Source organism: Apostichopus japonicus, chromosome 9 (genome assembly GCF_037975245.1).
Source record: "Apostichopus japonicus isolate 1M-3 chromosome 9, ASM3797524v1, whole genome shotgun sequence".
NCBI classification, from domain to species: Eukaryota; Metazoa; Echinodermata; class Holothuroidea; order Aspidochirotida; family Stichopodidae; genus Apostichopus; species Apostichopus japonicus.
The window spans coordinates 17,263,491-17,288,674 of NC_092569.1; the positions used below are offsets into that span (position 1 = coordinate 17,263,491).

General features: G+C 34.3%; 2 protein-coding genes and 1 long non-coding RNA gene across 3 annotated transcripts in view; 1 reads left to right on the forward strand and 2 right to left on the reverse strand.

The window, feature by feature from the left end:
- LOC139973653 (uncharacterized) overlaps positions 1–3,156 on the reverse strand; it is a 40,478-nt gene extending 37,322 nt beyond the window's left edge. Inside the window, exon 1 of the mRNA XM_071980474.1 lies at positions 3,059–3,156. Within this exon, the coding sequence (XP_071836575.1) occupies positions 3,059–3,139 (81 nt within the window). The 5' untranslated portion in view covers positions 3,140–3,156. The remainder of the gene's footprint in view (positions 1–3,058) is intronic.
- Positions 3,157–3,577: 421 nt separating this feature from the next.
- Positions 3,578–8,134, forward strand: LOC139973665 (uncharacterized). The gene is made up of 3 exons (XR_011795281.1): positions 3,578–3,925; positions 5,372–5,587; positions 7,369–8,134. It is a non-coding gene; the product is annotated as an uncharacterized lncRNA (long non-coding RNA).
- Positions 8,135–12,952: 4,818 nt separating this feature from the next.
- LOC139973656 (uncharacterized) lies at positions 12,953–21,866 on the reverse strand. Its single transcript, XM_071980477.1, has 8 exons — positions 21,771–21,866; positions 18,373–18,418; positions 17,564–17,733; positions 17,012–17,276; positions 16,616–16,833; positions 16,152–16,460; positions 15,575–15,839; positions 12,953–13,603 (listed from the first exon to the last, which is right to left on the reverse strand). Exons 1-8 carry the CDS (start codon positions 21,849–21,851, stop codon positions 13,299–13,301), a joined length of 1,659 nt encoding a protein of 552 aa, XP_071836578.1. The 5' UTR covers positions 21,852–21,866; the 3' UTR covers positions 12,953–13,298.
- Positions 21,867–25,184: the final 3,318 nt, after the last annotated feature.

The window sequence follows — 25,184 nt, forward strand, 5'->3', positions numbered from 1 at the left end:
TTGATTGTGTAGTATTATTTACACGGAGATTGGATATCCATTCAAGGAACACAGATGACTATGTGACAATATAAGTTTTTCGAAGCGCTGTGTATGTGATGAGAAATAAATGAAGATTGAAGAAACAAGTTACTAATTTCGGATTTGGCTTTCTTAGATTAAAGAAAATGTGAAAGATATATGTTTGTGAAAATTAAGTTTATGAAATCATTTTCATTCCAGCATATCATTAAGGTCGATATGAGATTTTCTTGTATTTGCTTATAGAAGTAGCAAATTTTCGAGTGAATAAATAGAACGTCCCAAATAATCTTTAAATATTGTATTTACAAAGCAATGTGGACAACTTTGCAATATTTTATACCGGTATATTTGTCATTGGAAGTTTATGTTATCAAAATCGTATGGTTTCATGTGCTTGCATGAAACGAAATGAAGTAATGCTTTTTGTATAAAGCATCCTCAAAATGGCATGAACAAGCACAAATTCTTACAATGTTTACTCAGAGATCGTCCATGGTACGTTCGAAGCGTTGTCATGGGGTGATAAATTAATGACGATTAGAATTTAGAAGTATTTTTTTTGTGAAAAACCAACAAAGTTATTTTAAGTTAAAAGAAAAAGGTATTTGATAAGGTACTTGCCAGTGTTTGCTAGCTATACGACGTGAGTTGTGTGAAACAAACACAACAAAGACTTTGAATTGGAATTGAATATATTAAAGGAAATTAAAAGATACATACACCGTATATTGTATTTATTAATTATGACCTTTCTTAGACCGTGAAAGTACACTATTGATTGCCATGTGAATGCGGAAAGGTATGAAATGCAACACTTGCATGGGTTAGGCTTGAAAGAGATATTGGCAGCTGTAAATGATAACAAAAATATATTTATATGTATATATATATTTTTTTCAATTGTAAATACGCTGACGCGGTTAAAAAAATATTACGTGTGAACGTACTTGACAATATCCGATACCTTATTATATGTGTTTCATCCCGAGTTAGCGTTACATTAAATAAACAGTTAACGAAATAAGAGTGCATGTTGTAACCGATATTTTTCGAAGGCGTCGAGAACTAGGTTTATAGTATAGTACCAGTGTAGAGAAGTAAATTAGATGATATAATTGCAAGTGATGTGTAACCATTAAAGTTAAGCAAGTATTAGTGTTTACGTGACTTTCATAGATTGGTAAATGCCTACTTAGAAGAAATCAAATGAAACTAAATGGGAAATATATAAGAAAATTATAGAAGCTTCTAGAACATGTGTTCTCTCTACATTAAAATTAGATAATCAAGACAAAAAATATACTCAACCTTGTTAAATGATGTTGATTGAAAAACAAGGAAAAACAAGGAAAAAGAGGACAAATTTTAATTAGTTCAAGCAGTGTCAGAATATTATATTCGTCCAAGACTTCAGCATAGATATTTTCTATGAAGTTACTATATGAAGTTACTCAACAATTATTTTCTTAAAACTTTAGGAGAGAAAAAAATTAAAAAATATGATCTAAAATTGTTTACCATACTTTCTCAATTACACGATAGATTTTTTAAGTAATTAACTTAGACTAGTTGAAACGTATACGGGTCCATACAGGCTTTACTTGGACAAAAAGTGGAGTGATTAAATGTAACAGAGAGCGGACTACAGTTATCATTATAACATTTTTGGCTTAAGTTAAAGAAATTTCAATTTAAAGATGTAATCATTTAGTCAACAAATTTTTATTTCAAGTAAGATAACCTATACTGTAGGCGAACAATACTATGAGTAATAATGTAGTCAAAACGTTTTGTTAAGGGGCAGTCATCCGTACTTAATGGGGAATTTTAGAGATATATATAAAAGTCGATTAAATTTAGTGAGATCTACGTTCAAAGTTTATAAAATGATTATGGTAGTCTTAATGAATTTAACTGTTCAGCTGCCTTAAAATAACTTTCACGAATGTTTTGCTTTATTCTGAAATATGAACAGAGGGCTTACCACATTTTCTCAATTATACAATAAATTGTTAACATATTTAAATTAGACCAGTTGAAACGCGATAGGGTAAAGGCTTTATTAAGATAAGAAGTGGAGTGATTAATGAAACAGAAAGCGGATTACAATTAATTTTTTTCTTATTAATATTATTATATATTTTTCGCTTGAGTTAAGAAATTTCAAGATAAAGATGAAATCATTGAATTATTCAAATGTAAAGTGTAAGTTAATCATATTACTTAGTCTTACAATACTTTGCGTACTACTATAGATAAATCGATTTGATAAGAGGCAATTATCCGTATCAAGTGGGAAAATATAAAGACTTGATAATAGTCATAACATTAAGTGAGATCTATGGTTAATGTTTTTAAAAGTGATCAGGGTAGTCTTAATGGATTTAAATGTTCAACTGTCTTAAAAAAAATTCTACGAATATTTTGTTTTATTCTGGAAATATTGGCAGTCATTTACTAAACAATTTAGTAAAACAAACAATTCCCGTGTATGAACTTTAGTGTTATATTACATAAACTAGCGACAAATGGGTAAACATTAACACATAGGTTTACATTAGCGGGATTGTGCGTTATTCATTGAAAATATAAGAAAACGCTTCTTAAGGCAATTAAAAATTTGGGTTTAACTAAAAAGACAAATTTATACATTTTTGTAGCTTTTAGTGCACATTTTACAACAAAACCACACTTCCCTGTACGCTGCTGAAGATAGATTATTATTTTGGAAAGAAGGAATTAATTGAAGAAATATTAGTATTAACAAAATAAATTTACTTTTATATAAGTCGCCATATTCAAACTGCATAAATTTTAAGAATGTTATATTATAAATTGCCGAACAGGTTATTAAGTATTTTTGATTTTCTTCATATTTATTTCAAAAATGAAGCATAAAAGAGTTTATCCAGTGATTGAATTTTCGACCTGACTCTCTTGTTGTTAAAATTGTAACATCTAACAATCAAAAAAGATTCATGAACACAACGATTTATAAGAAACAAGAACGAAAACTGTAAACTGTTTAACTCACCGTTTCTTCCGAGGACGTAAAGGCGATAGTTGTTGTGCACAAGAATGCAAATATTGCTCGAACAGCCACGGAAGGCTCCATATTTTATGAATGTCTTGGTATAATATAAATGAAAGCTACAAATGAAATGTATCTCATGAGGTTAGAAATATCCTCAATTTTCCTGAAAACAACGGATGACCTGAAGGTATTCACAAAGATGTAAAATGATTATGTCTCGCAGCCAGTTTACATTGTTCTTCTTCGTTATTAGATACCGTCTGTCAGTTTTAAATATATAAGGATTCAAAGGCACCCATCCACAATGGAAACTTCCAGTCCATAAAGGAAGACTGATACATATTACGTCACGTTGCGGAAATATTTACACATTGTGCGAGAATTTACCATTAACAGTTTTGTAGATGTGTTAATTTCTATGTAAGGTACACTGAAAAAATAAAGTAGTCAATATTGCCACGGACTAACGTTAAATTAGTCTGTAACGTTAGTCAATGCACACGGACTAGCAAAAATCTTCGTTTCATCGCTGCTTCTTAGTTAGTTTACACAGACTAAGGAAAATATAATCGCAGCTTAGTCGGTGGCGACGGACTAAGGTATTTTAACCCATGGACTAAGAACGATACGGACACCCGATTTACGCCATAATCGTAGCTTAGTCGGTGTCGACGGACTAATGTATTTTAACCCAATTCGATTCACTTCAATTTGGAAACCGAGAGGCAACGGCAGCTTGCTGGGCTTGGCATAGTTTCATACGATCACTCTAAGCAACTTTCAACCGTAAATCACCCAAGAAGGTCTTTAGAAGAATGGAGGTATTAACTGCATCATCGGCCTACCTGTTATTCCTTTAACTTGAAGGTAAAATTAAAGTTAATTGTTAGGCCACTGGCACTAGTACTGTATTATGGTTAGTGTAACGCTACCGTTGTCACGTTGGCGTTTCGCAATACACAAGTGCAATGACAGTGAGAAGCCTATAGGCTTCTATTGGGTACTGCAGTGCATTCTCAACACTAAAGTGTGCATCCTAAACACCAATTAACAATGTGTTATGTGTGTATTGGGCTAGATTGAACAGTGGCACATAATCTTCTTATTTATTCCCAAACAAATGCTGGAACTATAAGGCTCAATAGTTTATTTGAAGTCTACACTCATTTGGTAAAGATTTCCTGTAATTTCCCATGTGAATCTAAATGAGTAGGCTTTGTGATATTGAATAAGCAAGGCTAGACCTTCAAACGTACAGTCACAGTAGGCTGAACAAATTATGTTGGCTAGTCAACGGTATTATATGTTACGAGCAGTCAGGATGCACGCTTCAGTTCTATTTAACCTTTTCATTTATCATTTTTTAGTATTTAATTTCCGGTCACGCCCAGGAAACAATTGCGACATTCCTTCACGGTCGACTTGCTTACTGTAAGAAGTATTAACCGTTTTTTCTCAGGAAAGCTTGTTAGTCTGAAGTTATTATAACATGTGCTTTTAGTATACTGCCAAAAGAGTAAGTTGTTGTATTTGTATTGATATTTTATGTAGAAGTAACGGAAAATTTAGTATGTTTAGTTTGGTCTAATTGCACGTTTTTTTTCTGTCCAATGTAGTGCAGGGTTCACTTGCGCGAATTCAAATTATTCTGTTTATGTATATGTATATGCATCGATTCTTAGATTATGATGTTTTTTTGACATTTATTTGTAATTCAAGCATATCTGTTTAGTAGCAAAGTTTAAAGGTTAAGATTAATTAGTTTTCTCTTTTTGATCCTAGATTGAATGAAACTCATTGGCGTAAATAATAGATCAGATGATACAGTTTAACGCAGTTGCTAAAACTCTGGGTATTCTCTAGTCTTCGCCGGTCCATTATATACTTCAGTACTACTAGTAAGACTATATCAAAACGACCGAAGACAAACTTAGTGTAACAAAGTACTGATTCTCCTCTAGCCTAGGTCTAAACAGGCTTGTTATATGAGCAAGCAAAATAACAACTAAAAACGATTAGGCCTATAAATAAGTTGGCTCAGTGCATTTCTGTTTCTAAAATTTTATATTTTTAAAGATCATAAAAACAAACAAAGATTTAGCCCATGTTTTATTATCTCTGTATTCTGGGCATTTGATTCTGGTTGCAATGGTGATGACACTCTCGTTCAAATTTTCAGCTTTATACAGTCTGCTTCAAACTTTGGGATTGTTTTTAGAGACTATAGTGGAAGCAAATCTCACATAACTTTGTGGTGACAACTTTATTTTTTTTTTTTCAAATGATGAATACTTTGCTGTTTCTTTCTTCCAGCAGGAATTGAAAAGCCAAATATCTAAGTCAAGGGTGAGCTTTCCTGTGATGTACGACACCAGTGTCGAGGCAACAACAGAAGAGGAGAACTGTGTTATATATGGCTTAAAGACATGTTTTAAGATGATATATTGGTACCCTTCGCAGAACAAAAGAAATTATCCAAGAGTCCAAAAAAGCAAAGGAACAAGTACCATAGAGAAAAAAGATGGAAGAGTGAGTTTAACTATTGTACCCAACTGTGTAATGATATTTAAGATACTTTTCATAACCTGTTTTAAAAAAAAAAAAACCAGTCTAGTATATCATTTACGTGCAAGCTTCATAAGTTTGGTCAAATTTTCACTACTCTGTAGAGCGGGAGTCCAGAGGGTTTGGTTAGCTGGGAAGGTAACCAATTGCCTGGTACATCACAATGTTCACAATGCATTCCTGTATATGAAACCTGATGACTGGCAAACCGACTGTGGTGGATGTGGCTGGGAGAGCAATTTTAAAGTCACCTAACAGCTAACCTAGAGCAGCTTTCATGGTAACCACATCAAAGTAAGAACAATGTGTCAGGTATGGCCCCAAGAGCAACAAATGGCCATTGCCAGTAATTATTGGTGGTGGGGTACCTCTGCCAGTGATCTATAATTGACCCCTCACGGCTGACCTAGGTCAGCTCATGAGGTAACCACTTGAAACCTACTGGAAAATGTTGGTTAGGACTTCAGATACAAGGGATGGGCATTGCCAGTAATTTTTATTGGTGGGGTACCCCTGCTAGTAGACCCCCAATATGCCCATCCCCTCATTGACCTAGGTGAGCTCATGATTTGACCAGTTGAAACCTACAGGAAAATGATAGGTATCACTTCATATGTAAGGATGGGCATTTCCAGTATTTTATATTGGTGGGCCACCACTGCCAGAGTCCGCCCATCCCTTACATATAGAATCCTGTCAATAATTTTCCAGTAGTTTTCAACTGGTTAAATCATGAGCTGACCTAGATCAATGAGGGGGGGGGGGGGGCTTTTTGGGGTCTACTGGCAGGGGTACCCCACTAATATAAATTACTGGAAATGCCCATCCCTTACATATATATAGAGTCCTACCAATCATTTTACAGTAGTTTTCAACTGGTTATCTCATGAGCTGACCTACGTCAATGAGGGAATGGGCATTTTGGGGGTCTACTGGCAGGGTTACCCCCCCCCAATATAAATTACTGGAAATTCCCATCCCTTACATATGAAGTGATACCATTTTCCAGTAGTTTTCAACTGGTTACATCATGAGCTCATCTAGGTCAATGGGGGATGGGCATTTTGGGGGTCTACTGGCAGGGGTACCCCACCAATAAAAATTACTGGCAATGCCCATCAGTTGTATCTGAAGCCCTAACCAACATTTTCCCGTAGGTTTCAAGTGGTTACCTCATGAGCTGACCTAGGTCAGCCTTGAGGGGTCAATTATAGATCACTGGCAGGGGTACCCCACCACCAATAATTACTGGCAATGGCCATTTGTTGCTCTTGGGGCCATACCTGACATATTGTACTTACTTTGATGTGTTACCATGAAAGCTGATCTAGGTTAGCTATCAGGTGACTTTAAAATTGCTCTCCCAGCCACACCCACCACAGTCGGTTTGCCAGTCGTCTGGTTTCATATACAGGAATGCATTGTGAACATTGTGATGTACCAGGCAATTGGTTACCTTCCCAGCTAACCAAACCCTCTGGGATCCCGGTCTATTGGGATCATTATTAACATGATTAACGTAATTATTAAGCTTTGAGAAATAACTTGGTGTTATGCTGTGCAAAGCTAATAATAATTTGGTAAAGCTGCTATTCCTGGCTTATAATTTGAGGGACCTAGATTTAAATGTATACCTCCCAATATGTTATAAAATTTTAATGTAAATGTATGTTTATGATAATGTGAGTTATCATGTGCTATATCTGTATCTGTGCTTACACGTATATCATATTTTCTGTTCACAGGTCAATAATGGTGCAGATTTTGGCTTCCTGAAGACAAGTGGGAGGCCATTTGTAGTTAAGAGAAACACTCTGTTCGTGAAGACTTAACTGGTGTCGATTTGGGGTACCACTTTAAAACGAAAGTCATGAGGAACCCTTGCCCAAGATTCAACTTTGCATTATTGTGCAGTGCTATACTTTTGCGATTCATGTTTGATCCATTAACTTGTCTTAAATTTGCTGGGAAAAAATCAGATTTTCAGATTTTATTTACAGTGATTTCTTCTCTATCTGTCGAAAGTCAGCCTTTTGTAGACATCAGAAGTTTTATCAGAAATAAATACTGCCAACGTACACATTATTTGTGTTTCTTCTGCTCTCTTTTCTTTCAGTGATACTAGTCAGTGAAACTAGTCGGGTTTAATTCTTTCAGTGAATCTAGTCAGTGCAACTAGTCAGTCGATACCGACTAAGAAAGGTTAGTCGGGAGAGGCACCATCCTGACTAATGTAAAACCTGCTATAAACTAGTCGGTGGCTCATATAAATTAGTCGGTAAAAACCTACTAATGTCACCAACTAATGTAACTGACTAATATACATTTACCAACTAAGAAATTGTTGATCGACTAAGCTGACGGACTAAGATGACCGACTAAGAAATCCAACTGACTAAGGAATAAATTAGTCGGTATAGCAACTGACTAAGGCTATGTTAGTCGGGAGAGGCACCAGATGGACTAACGTTTTGTTAGTCGGTGAACCAATTTAAGTTTTCAGTGTAGCAGGTTGAGTATAACAAGTTTATTCTCAATTATTGGATGAGACACTTTACCAGGCGACTTTCAGTGTCACATAAATCTGCCTCCACGAATTATGGTGAAGCTTTTATTCATTTGATTCTAGGACAGTTGAAAAGATTGAAACATGTAAGGATGCAGGGATGAAATTCAATTTTCTAAAAACTTAAAACTATATTATCAACATAAATCAAGTTCGTAATGTTAAATATACGGTAAGCAATTGGTATGCAACCTTTATTAAAAATATCAAATTACTCATATCATTGCGTGGAATCAACGTCCTCTCCTCTCTCACTTCCTTTGTCCTCTCTTATTTAGTATTTGGCCTATTGACACACACAAAGTTATACCAGGAACCTCGTACACCAGGTTTACCAGAGAGAGGGGGCAGGGGCAGAATGCACTCCACATTTTTAGAGGAAGAAGCGTGGAAGAGTAATCGATATTCTCTCAAACGTTGAGAAGATTTGGAGTTCTACCACAAAATGTATTATAAATGATGGAAAAGATTGCATACGTGCATAATTATATGTACTATCGTTTGGCTACATAACAACCTAGCAATTGTCGGATCAATAACAAAACAAATATACACCTTTATGTGCTAACGTATCCATACTTTCATATTTATATTGTAAGATATCTTAACTTAGCAACCTAGAAACTAGCTATCATTTCCAAAATAAAGTTGCATCTATGACACACATAAATTTGTCTCTTTCAATCGTGATTTTCTATTATGTTTCTTATCTTGAACAAATTATCGTTTGGGGAAGTTAGTAAGCGGAAAGAATTTCTAGCGAAAACAAATAAACACTTCCGAACAATAACAGTGGTAATTTAAGTTAGTAGATATTGAAGTCTAGACTAAAAATCTTTATGGTGTCTGAATGGGTTGTGTTAATTGTCCGTTGTTGAAGCATAACGAGAATGTTATAGTTTATGTAAAAACTGTTTTCTTATGACAGGAATCTGCTGCGTATATGAACATTTCCAACAATATGAATGTTAGAGATGATTTGTGTATACGTGTATACATTTGTAAAGATCTAGCTTTCGACCTGGCTCCTAGGCTAAATAAGAATGAACTTATGAAGAACTGTCTGATTAATAGAATGCCAATCTAGATCTGTCCAGTCTTGTCAGGTGATGACGATAACTAGCACAACAATGTTGTAAGAAATCAATAGTATATGCATACAAGTTGGAAATCATCGTACTATTCAAATATAACCGTTCATTAGCATATTGCTCCACAGAGCCAATCACAAGTAAACAGAAGTATGTACATTCATAAGTGCTATGGCCCGCGGATTTTTTAGAAAATTGCTATGGGATCCCGCAAGTTACATTTCAGGCCGACAACGGGTTTGAGACAATTAAAGTTGTAAAACGCCGACTTTTTAAGTAAAATGTTCAGCCATATTAGATATAATATGAATGCTAAAATTCCTTCGCGCTCTCTGTTAATATGTCATACTTGAACACCAAATAAGATTAACTTGTGTAAACTTCAGTACAATTTAGCAGCACACAAGATCGTGTTTCATCTTATTTTCTCTAATTATTTAACTGATTGTATTTATGGTTTTATTGCATCTTTAGAATCATGCAATCTTCTTTCATGGAAAGACATTCTTGCTAGTGACAACACAAGCAAAATGGTGCATCACGGAGCCGATGACAGCACTAGTACAGCGGTATCGAAAATGGAAAATAATATTTCATCTTAGATATGATAACATGTAAATGCAGAGAACAGGTAATAAATTCTAGATCGTTTTAGTTCGAAACAATTCAGCAGGAATAGCTACGTAACACTCACAGTGCGTTGTTCTTATATTCAAGCTCACAACTAATACGACATTGTTTGGCACGTATTTACTACTTTAGTAATAAGAGCCCTTGTTAAAATATCTTCGTTAAGGAATTGATCAAATAAATAAACGTGCCGCATTAGTTATTTGCATCTTTTTTTGTTGTGTAGAAAACTGGAAGGTAACACATCCAAACAATTAGGAATATGGCTTCTTTCTCAACAAATTCAGGAAGCCATGGACTACCAGTGACGTAGCCAGCGGGCGGCAGAGGGCAGAGGGCAGAGGCCCCCCCCCTTCATTTTTTTTTCGGGGACGCGATTGGCGACGGTGAAAAATCGAAGGGAGCAAACAAATCAAAAGGTACTCGAATCTGGGGGATGGGCCGATAAATGGGGGGAGGGGCGAAGGGTGGCATTAAATAGAATATCATTAGCGATCACCTCAAAAATGTACGTGCTACACGCGCGTTTGCAGTGACTCTCTGAGTAGCCATATATTTGTATTCACATAATTTTTTTTTTCAATATGTGATCTAACCGTGTTCACAAAATTGGTAAAGTTTTCGAACCAAAAAACACGAATGTAGTTTAAAAACGTAGAAATGATAGCACCATTTTGCATCTAAGACCATTTCGAAATTTGAATCATCAATTAATCTCCCGTCCCTCGGGACGGCGACCCATTGCTATGTGCCTGAAAATGGGGACAGCAAATTGACTTTGCCCGCTACTACATCAACAACCTACCTAAGCCCCTGTGGACAACACCGTATTTTCAGGCACTTATTTTATAGTTTGATGCTACATACTGACAAGTATATCCTTTAACCGTCACATGCATGCAGGTTTCAGACTGGTATTCCGAGACATGGACACTGTGGTTACGGTAATCGCATAAACTATAGGCCCTATATATATATATATATATATATATACATATATATATATATATATATATATATATATATATATATATATATATATATATATTCATGTCATTGTCTGTGGGTAGGACTTGAAATGTTCGGATGTGATGTTTAGGAGGCTAACATAGTAGTGCATTGTTTAAAAGTGTGCTTATTTCCCACCTAAACACCATTAACGTCCAAGGTACTTTACTTCCTTTACTTACTGCTAATTTTAAAAGTACTTCAATAGAAACTGTTGCTATAAAAAGAAAGTTCTGCTATGAATCAAGCCTTTCCAATAATTGCTGTAAGAATAGTCCATAAGTAAAGTGTTACCTCACTTTACTATACTATTGTGGTTCAGTGATATTACTACATTAGGTTGTGGTCTCAAAGACCTCCTAAAAGGCATTCAATACGTCATATCACTTTCATTAAACCAGGTACCAACTGACGTTTTTCTATTCCATCATCATTACCAGCACACTTGTTAAAACATATGTTGGATTATGTCTGTATACTTTTAACGAGATTTCTGCATCGCTTCATGTTACATATTGTTGAAGTTATTCGGTGTTTTATATGGTTCACAAGGAAGGAATAACCCCTCTACTTGATAAACTGTTGTTTAAGTAGGGATGCTCAAAGTCATGCAGTGAGGTGGTGAAGGGAATGGGGGGGGGGGGAGGTAACGCTAATGTTTAACATGTTGCCAGTGGCTAGCCCCTGAGTACATTAAATTTTGCCCGTTCATGTTTGTCAATAGTTACGGTTCGATTTGTGGGAATTTCCCTCACCATCGAAAACTTTTGTTTTAAGTTGAGAGAACTCAATGTGATATGATGATGCCTAATGCAACTTATCAAGAACATTTATTATCACGTCAGTAGCCCTAAAAACATGGTCTTCATTTTGTTAAATGTAATTAAGCTTATAGAGATACATTTTTACACACACCATTAATATACAACATATATATTTCCTACATACTACATCATGCTGGGAGGGGATTGTAAAATTATTATGTTGAAATGATTACAATGTTCTAATTGCATTGTAGATTAGAGGTATATATGTTGAGACAGAAGGAAAGAACGTTAATCATAAATTCCGAACCAAGTGGTGCTAAAGTTTGTGGATATTGCAGCAGGCTTTGTTTTCCTAAATGCGCTGACTTATACAGTTTTTAGTTTTACGACTTACTTCTTTTGGTCTGTATCATATACGACAATTTAATAATGCATTATATTTTTAAATTCACTACATAATTTAAGTAGTAAGTTCAACTTGATAACTTACGGCAAAGAAATTTTTGACAGTATTACTTTCTTGCAAAATGTTAGCGAATATGTGACGAAATCATCCCATCGGCCGTTTACCTGTGAGCAGAATTCGGATGGAAGCTCACTAAGTTAGTGGCCAGAGTAGGCTACTTATAGTGCATTGTTTTATGTATGGCTGATCAAAGATAGTGAATTTAAAGTGGTTTGAATATATTATATCTAAATATGGACGTTTTAGTTGACTGTTGTGTTTGTAAAGTATAAAGTAGACACCGTAATAAATTGCTCATTGGGCGCTGTAGGTTTTAAGTCACTGACTGATACACAGATAGCCAATTGACCCTAATTGTGTTATGGTATCTTAGTAATTATAGGTTATCTGTATAAGTTCAGATAAATGAAAGCAGGCTAGTAGAAGTCGAGCCTTAAGACTTCAAAGCCTAATAGAAATAGCCAAAAGTTATATTGTTGTTGTGTAAGCGTTATTGGGAGTGCGGTTGGGAATGATCTTAAAGCACGAGATCCTGCGATTCAAGAATGGAATAGCTAGTATATATGAAAAGTTCCTAAAGGTATTATTGTTCTAGTATTAATACTTTACAGGGTAAGGTAGGGGAAAGGTCTTTATGCGGGGAATCGGAATATGTCATTCTTGAAACCAGTACCTATTAAATATATACTAATATATAGATACTAAGAAGTGATCTTGTTGTTGTGTTAGCATTTAGCCAAGCTTATATTAGGCGGCGTGATTCGAGCTCGATGACAGAAAGAGGTACATCATACAGGCAACTTGTTCAACAAATGTATTTGGTACAAGTATTTTATAATCGAATCTTATTTTACTCACGAAGAACAACAATAATGATGGATAAGACACTAGTACTAAAGTCATGCTTAAAGACTTGATTGTGTCCTTTGCTTCAAGTTCAAGCCCTGAAAATTTTTCCAGTTAGCCATTTACAGTTTTGCTCCTAAAAGAATAGTCACGTACTTTATCGGCCTTCTTTTTTGAATGGCGTTAGTAATTTAGATATTATTCTTTCCTTTGTTACAAGACGAGTCACTTTTATGGTTATTCGGCGAAAGTAGTCTTCTCTTTGTTGTCTCGTGAGGAATTTTATGACAGGCTAAGCCATTCAAGAGGATGGACGAATTTTCATCTCAACAGTTTGGGGGTTGCAGTAATTATAATAATAAGAGAAGATCCTCTCTCCGTTGCCTCCATTGTAGTCGCCGTTGAGGTTTTCATAAGTACAATACGAGTGACAGTTCCCGTTGTATTGGAAATTATAGCAATAGCTATAATAACAGCTAGCACAATAATAATTAAAATGCCACCAGCCGCTTCTGTGCTTCTCTTCGCAGTTGAAGTTATCACATGCATCATTGTCTTGTTCATACGTGCTGAATTGTTTGCCCTTGTTATAATAGAGATAATAACCTGCAAAAGGAAAAGAAGGAAAATCAGCTGACAGGGTTTAGTCGATAAAGGGGGGGGGGGGTCAAGTCAGTCAACAAATAAGCTATTACTGGACAGGAAAATCTTTTTGAACCAGATTTTAACATTTTACACATTTTATACCAGCTTGCTACAGCAATTGCTTTATTAATATATATATTTTTTAACTTATATACATGGCGTTTTGTTTTTCAAAGGTAGTTCAATTTTAAAGAACAAGACCTTTATTGATGTTTTTTATTACAAATGATCATAAATTCAATGTAATATTTTGAAAAATGATGATCATCATCTGCAGAAAGTTATTGTTTAATGTTTTGTATATATATATATATATATATATATATATATATATATATATATATATATATATATATATATATATATGTATATATGTATATATATATATATATATATATATATATATATATATATATATATATATCAATATTGTAGGCCTATGTTTATGGTATTTTACGTAAAATTCCATTTATACCTAAATTAATTTGTTATTTCAAAGGTTTTAATGGTTTTAGGAGTAACTTGAGGACTGGTCTCTTTCCATATTTAGGACAATACTAGTAAGTACTAGCCTATTACAATGTTTTGCTCAGTTGATTTTCTATCATAGTTCATCAAAACGTAGAAGTTAACATTGGATCTGTATTTTCGAATACAATGATCATTATTGTAACACCAAATCGTTGATATTAAAAAGGTCTCTGTCATACCACGCAAAAGTAAACTTGTATGATGAATGAACGGTGTTTGAAATGCTTAACGTGTGTATATTATTGTAAGCACTGTACGCAAAATGTATACCACTCTCAGACTGTGAACATTTGAAAAGAGACGTTTTCTTGGATATAAATGTCCTAACTCTCATATCCCAGTTTTTCTCACATGCATATGTTTTCTCTAGTTGATGAATTAGAAAATGACGAGGTCAAAGGTTGTGAATTAGCAATAGTTATGTAAGATGTGATACTATATGTCAATTTTCTGTCTGTCTGTGTGAGATGCTATATAATGTGCACATGTGATAAAATGACTGCGTTATTGGGGTGATGTGTAAACGTCGACATTTATAAGTTGTACCTTGACAGCGGTTATCTAACTGCACACAACTGTTTCACCACATGAAGGAGGAATAAACTCAACATGGAAAAAAAATGTAAGTCACCGATGGCGTCATCCAAGAACGTTAATGATATAAAAGCAAGTTAATCGCATCATTGGTAAAAACCCTTCATAACAAAATGATATAACTGCTTTGGACGGTGGTACCATATAATAAATTATTATACTAAATATATTTCTATATAATATCAGTGATCACGACAACGTGTACGTTACATACTAAGACATCCGTCTACAGAAACAAAACTCAGCATAAACAGATGACATGACCTTTGTTGACTTTTTTTGTGTTGTCAAACCATGTATGTATGCGTGTATATATATATATATAGGCCTATATATATAGGCCTATATATATATATAGGCCTATATATAGGCCTATATATATATATATATATATATATATATTTAAAAATATATATTTGATTTGCCTTAATGTGTGTTTGGGTGCGTGTGTGTGTTCACTGATCAGATTAAGCAACTGATTACGATTTCAAGTATATTCGAAACAAAAAATACATAATACATTTTCGATGATGGTGTAGAGGGCTGCAACGGAATGTGGACCCCCTTGCTACTTTTGGACGGACATTCAGTGTCTGTGGTCCAGTTGGTTAACGTGACCGCCTCTGTTGTCAGAAAACCTTTTTAGAATCGGTCAGTAGATGCTGGAATAATGTTCTAAATCTCCCAGCTAAATGTTTTCCAATAGTATATATATAAATCTATATATATTTAGATAGTAAACTTCTAGTAGGTTTTAAACTGACCTATTAAGTAAAAAAGGTGCAAACATCAAAACATGTAACAAACCTGTATCTCCACTGCTGCGACTGCCCAGTTTATTCATTCTGTACTTGCTGCTTTCAGACTGTATTTGAAACTCTGGATATTCAGCATATTTAGCCGATCCATCAGAAGTAGTGATGTCAAAGCGAAGCTTGTAGTTCCTCTGGTTCGTCAAGTAATAAAGCTTTTCGTTTCCTAGCCACAGATTCCTGTCGTTACCAAACCCGTTTTTGTACGCATCCCAGTTTCGATAGAAATCAACCGAGTCATCAGTACGACGCTGAAATACCTGAAAGATTTCACAAAGAATGTAAGAAGAAAATTGTAATAATGACGCGGGTTATTAGTCTTAAAAATCAAAGACAAATAACAAAAACAGGTAGCTACTTTAGCGTTCTGGCAGCATTAGCTCATTAAGTCTTCCTCCAATATCTTTAACATATCCAATCCGTCCTGTTTGGGCTGTAGCGGATGTGTGGTGTAAGAAGCAAAACTAATAACAGTATAAACGGACCGAGAACAAATTATTCTGCCATCTAAGATCATCTTTAACAACACAGAGGAGCAAAATTGGAAAGTACGTATTTTCTAAATGACTTACGGTCCATCCTCCACCGTTCTCCATTTTACAATGTACGTTGAATGGTGAACTAGGCCATCCAGTAGGCATAATTGTATAAACGCCATCTTGTCTTTGTCCAGCGTCATAAACATCCTGGCAGTCTGTGAAAACATTAGATGTACAAGTTTCACCGTCACCTTCATATCCCTCGTTACAATAACACTTTCGTACTCCATCTCTGACATCACACACAGCATTGGTACTACATCTGTAGTCTTCACAGGTCAGTTGGTTATTGTTACAAGAACACTTTTGTGTGCAGTAATCGTTAACGAATGTTTCTCCATTCTGAAATTGAATTGTCGAAAAAATTAAGGCATTTCTTTCAACATATATTTTGTTCTTGCATGTTGTGTCATCGCAATATCATTTAGCATAAGTTTCTTTTCTGTTTCGTTTGAATTGCCACTTGATATTGAGCCGAAAGTCGTGCCAATACTCACTGGTATAACCAAGTTGGCCTCTGCTACGTAACACCCGCATTCACTAGCACTGATACAGTCACTCCCTTGCATTAAGAAACCATCTGGACAGGTGCAACCCTCACTACCCAAACAGTCCCTGTGACAACCAGATTGTCCGTTGGGATCGTCACATGTTGCTTTGCAACTGCAGGTTCCGTAGATCGTGTTCGTAGGACATGTAGGGATCACTGTACCTGCTAAATGGGATTTAAACAAGAATGTTATGCAAATACTCCTGTCATAAACTTTCTAAATGTTACAGTAAAATAGAAGAATAAGAAAGATTTGCATTGAAAGATTATGCAAATTATTGAAAGTTGTACATTTTGTATCAAGATATTACTGCATTATTATTAATGTTTTGTTATTACTTACGCGGATGAATTTCGTATGCGCCGATATATGTAGCCTTATATTGCCCCCATTCATCAGCGATACGAAAACCTCTGTATGTTGTAAAGAAAGAAACTCCATTAGATAATTCTATATCCACACGAAGCTCGTAGTCTGCTTGATTTGTCAAATATGATAACTTTCCATTGCCGAGCCAAAACTCAGTGGAGAGAAAACCAAATCCATCTTTATAATGTGACCAACTCCTATTGAAATTCACAGCACCGCTATCGCGACGTTGTATGACCTGTAACAGAAGAGGAACAGATTGCGAATACTATCAACACTTAAATGCACACTCACAATTGTACACAAATATGAGGAATGGACAATTTATTGTATCAATTGCTGAAACTATTCACTAAGGTCGTCTCCAAAAAAAGCTAGCTATTTTTTTCCCAATTTATACGTTACTCAGTGGAGGATGTGACTTATTGATTAAAACTACACATGTTAAAGTCATGATCCTACATACTAGCGAAAAACTTTACCACGTTTAAAATATGACATAAACATTTCAATGTATAGACGTACCGTCCAGCCTCCTCCGCCAACGTCGTTGTTGCAGTACACCTCAAATGGTTCTTCAAATCCATCTGGCTTGATGATGTATACTCCGCTAGAGTTGGACGTAGAACCCTGGCTTTGGACGTCTCGGCAGTCCTTTGGATATTCAGAACGTTGATAAAAGAAGTATTGAGCCACTGTAACAAAGAGAGAAAAACATTTACAATTTTGAAAATATGCTTTGTGTTCAATTTGTCACGAAATCATGTCACCGTATACTGATACTTTACATTTAAAGAAAATCCTACCAAGAAATTGACAATTAACTGTGATTTTAGGAGACGATTAAAAAACGCAACCGGAAAAATAGAATTAAATATTTGTCTGTAGTAACATGAACTCCTTAACATCATATTTGATACATATATCATTTTCTGTGTTAGATTATTTTGCTTTCATTTTTTCTCACCCTTTCTCTCTTTTCCCCTCTCTCTTTTTTTATGTTCATTTCTTTTATTTTTTATGAAGGGAGGGGTGAGTGTGAGGTGGAGGTGGGTGCTGGCGAATGTATATATATTCTAAAACAATTTTCAAAACTAAGTAACTTGTCTTGTTCTATAATATTATATGTAGTAATTTTTCTATTGTTTTAAGTTGTCGAAAGTAACAAACTAAATACTGTCTCACATACATAATGGCAATAAAATTGAAACAGAAATTCACCAAAAGTTATCTTGGGAATAACAAAACACATTTATATAATTTAATTGGGTTTTGAATATCTAGATGGAATGACAATATACATGGTAATATATCATGTAAATGAAATATCTTACTCTGAGTGCCATCTGCAGTTGAGGGTAAACTTCTCCGATGAATACTCTATTGATGAAAAGAAGAGTCACAGAAAAGATATAAATATGTCATGTTTATTGATAGTAATGTTTAAAAAACTTTAAAATGCCACAAATTTCGGCAAACAATATTTTAAAAATAATAAATAATTAAAAAGGTTGTTCACCGACATACTTGCTCACGTCAGGTTACTTGACAACTTCATCTATTACAATTGTACAATTTTTAATTAAATTTTTTGAAATATGTTCCTTGAAATGTGTAACTGTTGAAATGAACAAAAAAACAATCAGAATTGACTGGAAATATTTCCCATATATCATATTTTGGGGAAGGAGAAGGTGGGTTGGGGAACTAAATATTGTATAGAATTTAAACCCAATCTATAAATAGTTATTTAACTTAATTCAGACGCAAAAAGTATTTTCAAAACTTGTTTGGATTTGTGTAGTATTTTTTTTCTTATTTGCACCAAAACTATTAGCAAAGGTATTGGCTTTACATTCAAGGAACGCAGATGAAAATAGAATATATTTTTCACAAAACTATGTAAGCGATGAGAAATGAATGAAGATTAAAGAATTGAATTTTACTTTCTTACATTAACGGAAAATGTGAAGAAAAATATGTTTGTGAACATTAATTTTTATTTAAACAGTCAACCCAGCATATCATTAAGTTCCATGTGAGATGCGCCTGTATTTTGTTTAGAGCGGTAGTAACTTCATTGAATAAAGAAAACATGACAAATAATCGTTAAAGGTTCTATTTACCACAAAGCAATGTGGGCAACTTTGCAATATTTTAATACAGTATATTTTACAATAGAAATTGCTGTTTCCAAAATTGTATCGTTTCATGTGTTTCCATGAAACGAAATGAAGTAATGATTTTTGTGTTGATAAAGATCCTCAAAATTGACATAAAACAGCAAAAATTCTTACACCATATACGCAGAGATCTTCCACGTTACTAAGACAGCGTTGTCGGGGATGATAAATTAATGACGCTTGGAATTAACAACAGCCTAATTGTGAAAGAAGTAATGTTTTTGAAGACTAACGACGTGACTTTGAGTTAAATGATAACTCGAGTCTATCGTTTATAAGATACTTGCCAGATTTTTCTAGCTTAATAAAACATATCAATTGTTTCAATGAATAAAGTATACGACGTGCGTTAATGTGTAAAACAAACACAGCAAACATTGTATGTATTGTGGAAATGGAATTGAGTATATGAAAGGGAATTAAGATTTATATAAACCGTATATTGTATTTTTTTTTTTATTAAGACCTTTCTTACACCGTGAAAAGTACACTATTGATTTACATGGGAATACGGCACGGTATGAAACGCACCAATTGCATGCGTTAGGCTTCCATGAGATATTGGCCGGAGAAATTAACAAAAAATATGCCTTAAATTTCAAATACAAAGTAAATGGCAATATTTGATAACGGTTTACAACCCGAATTAACGTTACATTACACAAACAATAAAACGAATTAATATGCAAGTTTTGTAAACTTCATAATGCGAATTCGCCGAGATCGAACTATCTCTATAGTACAGTACCCATGCATATACTTTTCAAATTCCAAGAGCATCAACATATTGAACTTAAGGGTCTTAATGTCAAGTGAAAAAATTACTTGTTTGATAGTTTAGAGCATAAACTTGATAATGTTGCATTAGTCTTCAAAATCATGGTAGTTTGAACTTCTAAGTACTTTTAAGTCAATGAGAAGGGCGAAGTTGAACGAGCAAAATGAACATATATACCTATATATTATTAGTTTAATGTTATAATAATGATAAAGTTCTGAAATGTGTAGCCATTGGAGTTTACCCACGCAAGTATTGCATGGATGCGAATTACGAATTAAGGCTGTATTTTGTTAATGTCATAGTGCGTAGTTGCAGAGAACTGGTTTTATACTATAGTACCCTTGCAAATAACTTTCAAATTCCAAGAGTATCACAATATCGTACCTAAGGATCTCATAATCAAGTTAAAAACTACTTGCTCGATAGTTTACTACATAAACTCTATAGTTATGCATTAGTCTTCAAAGTCATGAAAACCCTTGAAATTTTACTCATGTAATTATTACATCATAGCTATTTGTTAAGATCAATTATGCGAAGTCAAAAATTAGCATTGGTGTCTAAGGTGACTTTTAAAGATTAACCAATGCCTACTTAGATGAACTCAAATAAAACTAAACGGAAATATATTAGACAATTATAGAAGCAAGGTTCTAAAACATCTGTTCTAACTACATTAAAATTTGATATTCTAGACAGAATATAAGTCCGTCTCGTTAAATGAAGTTAATTACCAAACAAGGACAAAGAGAACGAACTTTAATTACAAACGTTGATATGAAAATATTGAAAATAATTTTACAAGTATGTGTTTAACGCTCAACAATAATTTTCTTACAACTAAATGACAACGGGAAGAATGAATTGATCTAGAATTTGTTAAACAAAGCTTCTCAATGATACAATATATTGTTAAAATACTTAACGTATACTATTGGAAGTCTAAAGGTTCTTTTTACGAGTAAGATAAACTTATACTGTACACTGGAATACTTTGAGCACTAATGTAGTCTAATCGTTTTGTCAAGAGGAAGTTATCCGTTTTTAGTTAGAAATTATATAGAGACTTGATAATAGTCAATGAAATTTAGTGAGATCTATGTTTAAAGTTTCTAAAATGATAAAGATAGTCTTAATGAATTTAACGGTTCAACTGTCTTAAAATAACTTTTCCGAATGTTTTGTTTTATTCTGAAGATATTAACAGTTATGCACTAAATCGTCCAGTAAAACAAACAATTCTAGATTGGAAACTTTGGTATTATATGTCATTAATTAGCGACGAATGGGTAAATATATACACTTAGGGATACATAATCGGGAACCGTTGCTAATTGAAAATATGAGAGGTTTCTAAGGGCAATGTAAAATTTGAAATGTAACTAAACTTTTTTTTGTTGCAAACTTAATTTTCTATTACTTCCAGTGCAAATTTTACCCCCTTCCCCACGACCCCCACACCCTCCAAAAAAAAAAAAAACGCACATTCATACATGCTGCTGTAGATAGGTTATTATTTTTGGAAAGAAGGAATTTAATGAAGAAGAATTATTATTAGCAAAATACTTTTTACTTTCAGTCGCTATATTCTAACTGCACAGGCCACTTAAAACAAGAATGTTGTATTAGAAATTGTCAAAAAGGTAATAAAGAAATTGAATTTTCTAAATATTTTGGGGGTAATTTCAACATCTAACAAGCAAGAACGAAAGATGAACGCAACGATTTATAAAGAACAAAAACGAAAACTGTAAAATGTTTAACTCACCGTTTCTTCCGAGGTCGTAAAGGAGATAGTTGTTGTGCACAAGAATGCAAATATTGATCGAACAGTCACGGAAGGCTCCATATTTATGAATGTCTTGGCTCAATATGAATGACAACTCAAATGAAATGTATCTCCATAGGTAAGAAATATCCTCGATGATCCTGAAAACAACGGATAACCTGAAGTGTACTTACAAAGTTGTAAAATAATGCCTCGCAGCCAGATCGCATTGTTCTTGTTCGTGGTAAGATACCGTCTGTCAATCTTAAAAAGATAAGGATTCAAAGGCACCCATCCACAATGGAAACTTACAGTCGGTCAAGAAAGACTGATACATGTTACGTCACGTTGCGGAAATATTTACACATTGTGCGAGAATTTACCATGTACAGTTTTGTAGATGTGTTAATTTCTATCTAAGGTAGCAGGTTGAGTATAACAAGAATATTCCCAATTTTTGGATAAGACACTTAACCAGACGACTTAAGGTGTCACAAAAATCTGCCTCCACGGACAGTTGAAACATGTAAAGATACAGGAATGAAATTCCATTACCTTAAATGTTAGTTTAAGGTTCCGCTGTCTATATTATCAACTTACAACGTGTTCGTAATGTTAAATAGTATACGGTGAGCAATTGGTATGCAACCCTTATTAAAGATATCAAATTACTCAAATCATTTCGTGGAATCAACGTCCTCTCCCATCTCCATCTTCCTCTCTTATTTAGTATTTGACCTATTGACACACACACAGTTTACAATAGGAACCTCGTACACCAGTGGTTAACCAAAGGGAGGGGGCAGAATTCACCCCACCTTTTTTTTAGAGGAGAAGCGTGGAAGAGAAATCGATATTGTCGCAAACATTGTGAAGATTTGGAGTTCTACCACAAAATGTATCATGATGGAAATGATATCATTTTCCATTTACCAAAATAAACATTGCTTCCTGAGATCCCTCCCCTAACCAATGTTAGCCAAATTTGGTAACCCTTAATCCCCCCCCCCCAACCCACCCTCCCTAATGAAATGTGTACAGAAGGTAGAGAAAGGTCTCAACCACGTACATTTTGGGCGGATTCAATCCGCAGGAATCAGGAGGCCCAAGCAACGCCTCTCCACTGGGAGAACGAATATTAAAAACAATTCCTGAAGTATTCCTTTAGTAGTAAATACATGCAGTAGAAAATCTTTCAACATTTCTTCAATAATTGCAGAATATAGCACCTTCTTACATCGAAGCACCCTCCATTTTACAACAGTTCTCAAGGGAAGATGACATACGTCCCATTAGACCCTCCCCTGGACGACAACAAATCTTATCCTCCCACTACAAATTATTCCTTGCCCCGCTAGAGTAGAGCCTAAATCATATCTTATGACCTTATATTCTCGGACTCTTAAAATAGTGACGAAATATTAATTTTTTCCTACTTCATGAACGCTGGCTTTCTGCCTGTCATACAAGATATCCCCACATCCCGCGAGATGATTGTTCATGAACACTATCAATAATATAACGCTTACGCGGCATACATGATGTATGCTTGAATGTTGCTAGATGTTGTGCAACTGAACCCAACCCTGTATTACCCTGTCGTGTTTAGGCTGGTATTACATGATCACATCGATATAACAAAAGCGAAAATTCGTAGCTTCGAAAACACAAAAGATAAAAACATATGCCAAAATTTGCATACGTGCATAGCTATATGTGCTATCGTTTGGCTACTTAACAACCTATAGCAATGTCGTATCATTGAGAATACGAAGATAAACCTATATATGCCAACGTGTTCATATACTTGCATATTTGCATTGTAAGATATCTCTACCTAGCAACCTAGAAACTAACTATAATTTCCAAAAGAAAGTTGCATCTTTGACACACATAAATTTGTCTCTTTTCAATCGTGATTTTCTATTATGTTTCTTATATTGTACAGATAATTGTTTGGGGGAATTTAATAAGCGGAAAGAATTTCCAGCGTAAACAAAGAAACACTTCCGAACAATAACAGTGGTAATTTAAGTTAGTAGATATTGAAGTCTAGACTAAAAATCTTAATAGTATCTGGATAAATGGGTTGTGTTTAATGACCGTTGTTGAAGCATAACGAGAATGTTATAGTTTATGTTAAAACTGTTTTCTTATGACAGAAATCTGCTGCGTTTATTAACATTTCCAACGATATGAATGTTAGATATGATTTGTGTATACGTGCCGTTTTTTTTTTTTTAATATGGTGAGGGGGAGGGGATGAGGAAGTCTACAAAAACACCCATTTTATATCCCATTTTTAAAGATCTAGCCTTCGACCTGGCTCCTAGGCTAAATAAGAATGAACATATGAAGAACTTTCTGATTAATATGATGCCAATTTAGATCTGTTAAGTCTTGCCAGGTGATGACGATAACTAGCACAACAATGTTGTAAGAAATTAATAGTATATAAGTTGGAAATCATCGTACCATTCAAATATTACCTAAAGTGTAGGTCATGAACGGTCACCTCAGAAATATTTGCGCTAAAGGTGCGGTTGCAATGTCTCAGCCGAACGAATTACATATGTTTTAGAAATGATAGCTGTTAAGCGGTGAATTATGTAGGTGAAACAGGCTACTGGTTCTGCTTACGTTTTAAAAATCACAAGAAATATGTTCGTGATAATTTTACAGGATTCCCCGTTTCCGAACATTTCAATCTTAATAGATATTCTCTCAAATACCTAAAATGTATTTTAAATGCGTCGAAACTACAAACATGTAATCTGTTCTTCCTATTCTTTGCTCCTTAATCCGGTCATGGTTTATTTGGTTTTATTTCCAGCAATGCCCCTCACACTTACCTAGCGTCATACTTTCATTATTACATTTTGTATTTTTCATCCCACTGTCTAGTATTGCTGACGAAGGTCTGAGGGGTACCGAAAATTCCAATATATTTTCTAAATCAATACTCCTTATTTGTCAATTATGTGTAATATCTTATTTCTGTGGTTGTTCTACGGGGATTTAAAAGCATTTTTAAACTTGACTAATAATGAATAAATAGGACACATCTGGGAACTCAAACAAAAGAGAAAAACAGGATACGAGTAATTGATACAAATAGATTTCAATTTTATTCAGAGCTGTCTTCTAGACGTAGATCATTAATTTTCTACAGAAAAATTTTCGACAGAAAAATGTTTTTGACTGAGAATGATGGAGTAAGAAAAACTGTGAAAGATGGAGCAAGGATGACTGGCATGATTACAACCAACCTGAGATTGAATAATGTACACAAATCCAGGTTAACTAATTTACAGTAATGTTATTGAAATTATTCTTATGTACAGACCGTACGGGATGAATATTGACTTTTCGCCTAGTATGATTATGAGAACCATTCTTAACATCTCATTTAAA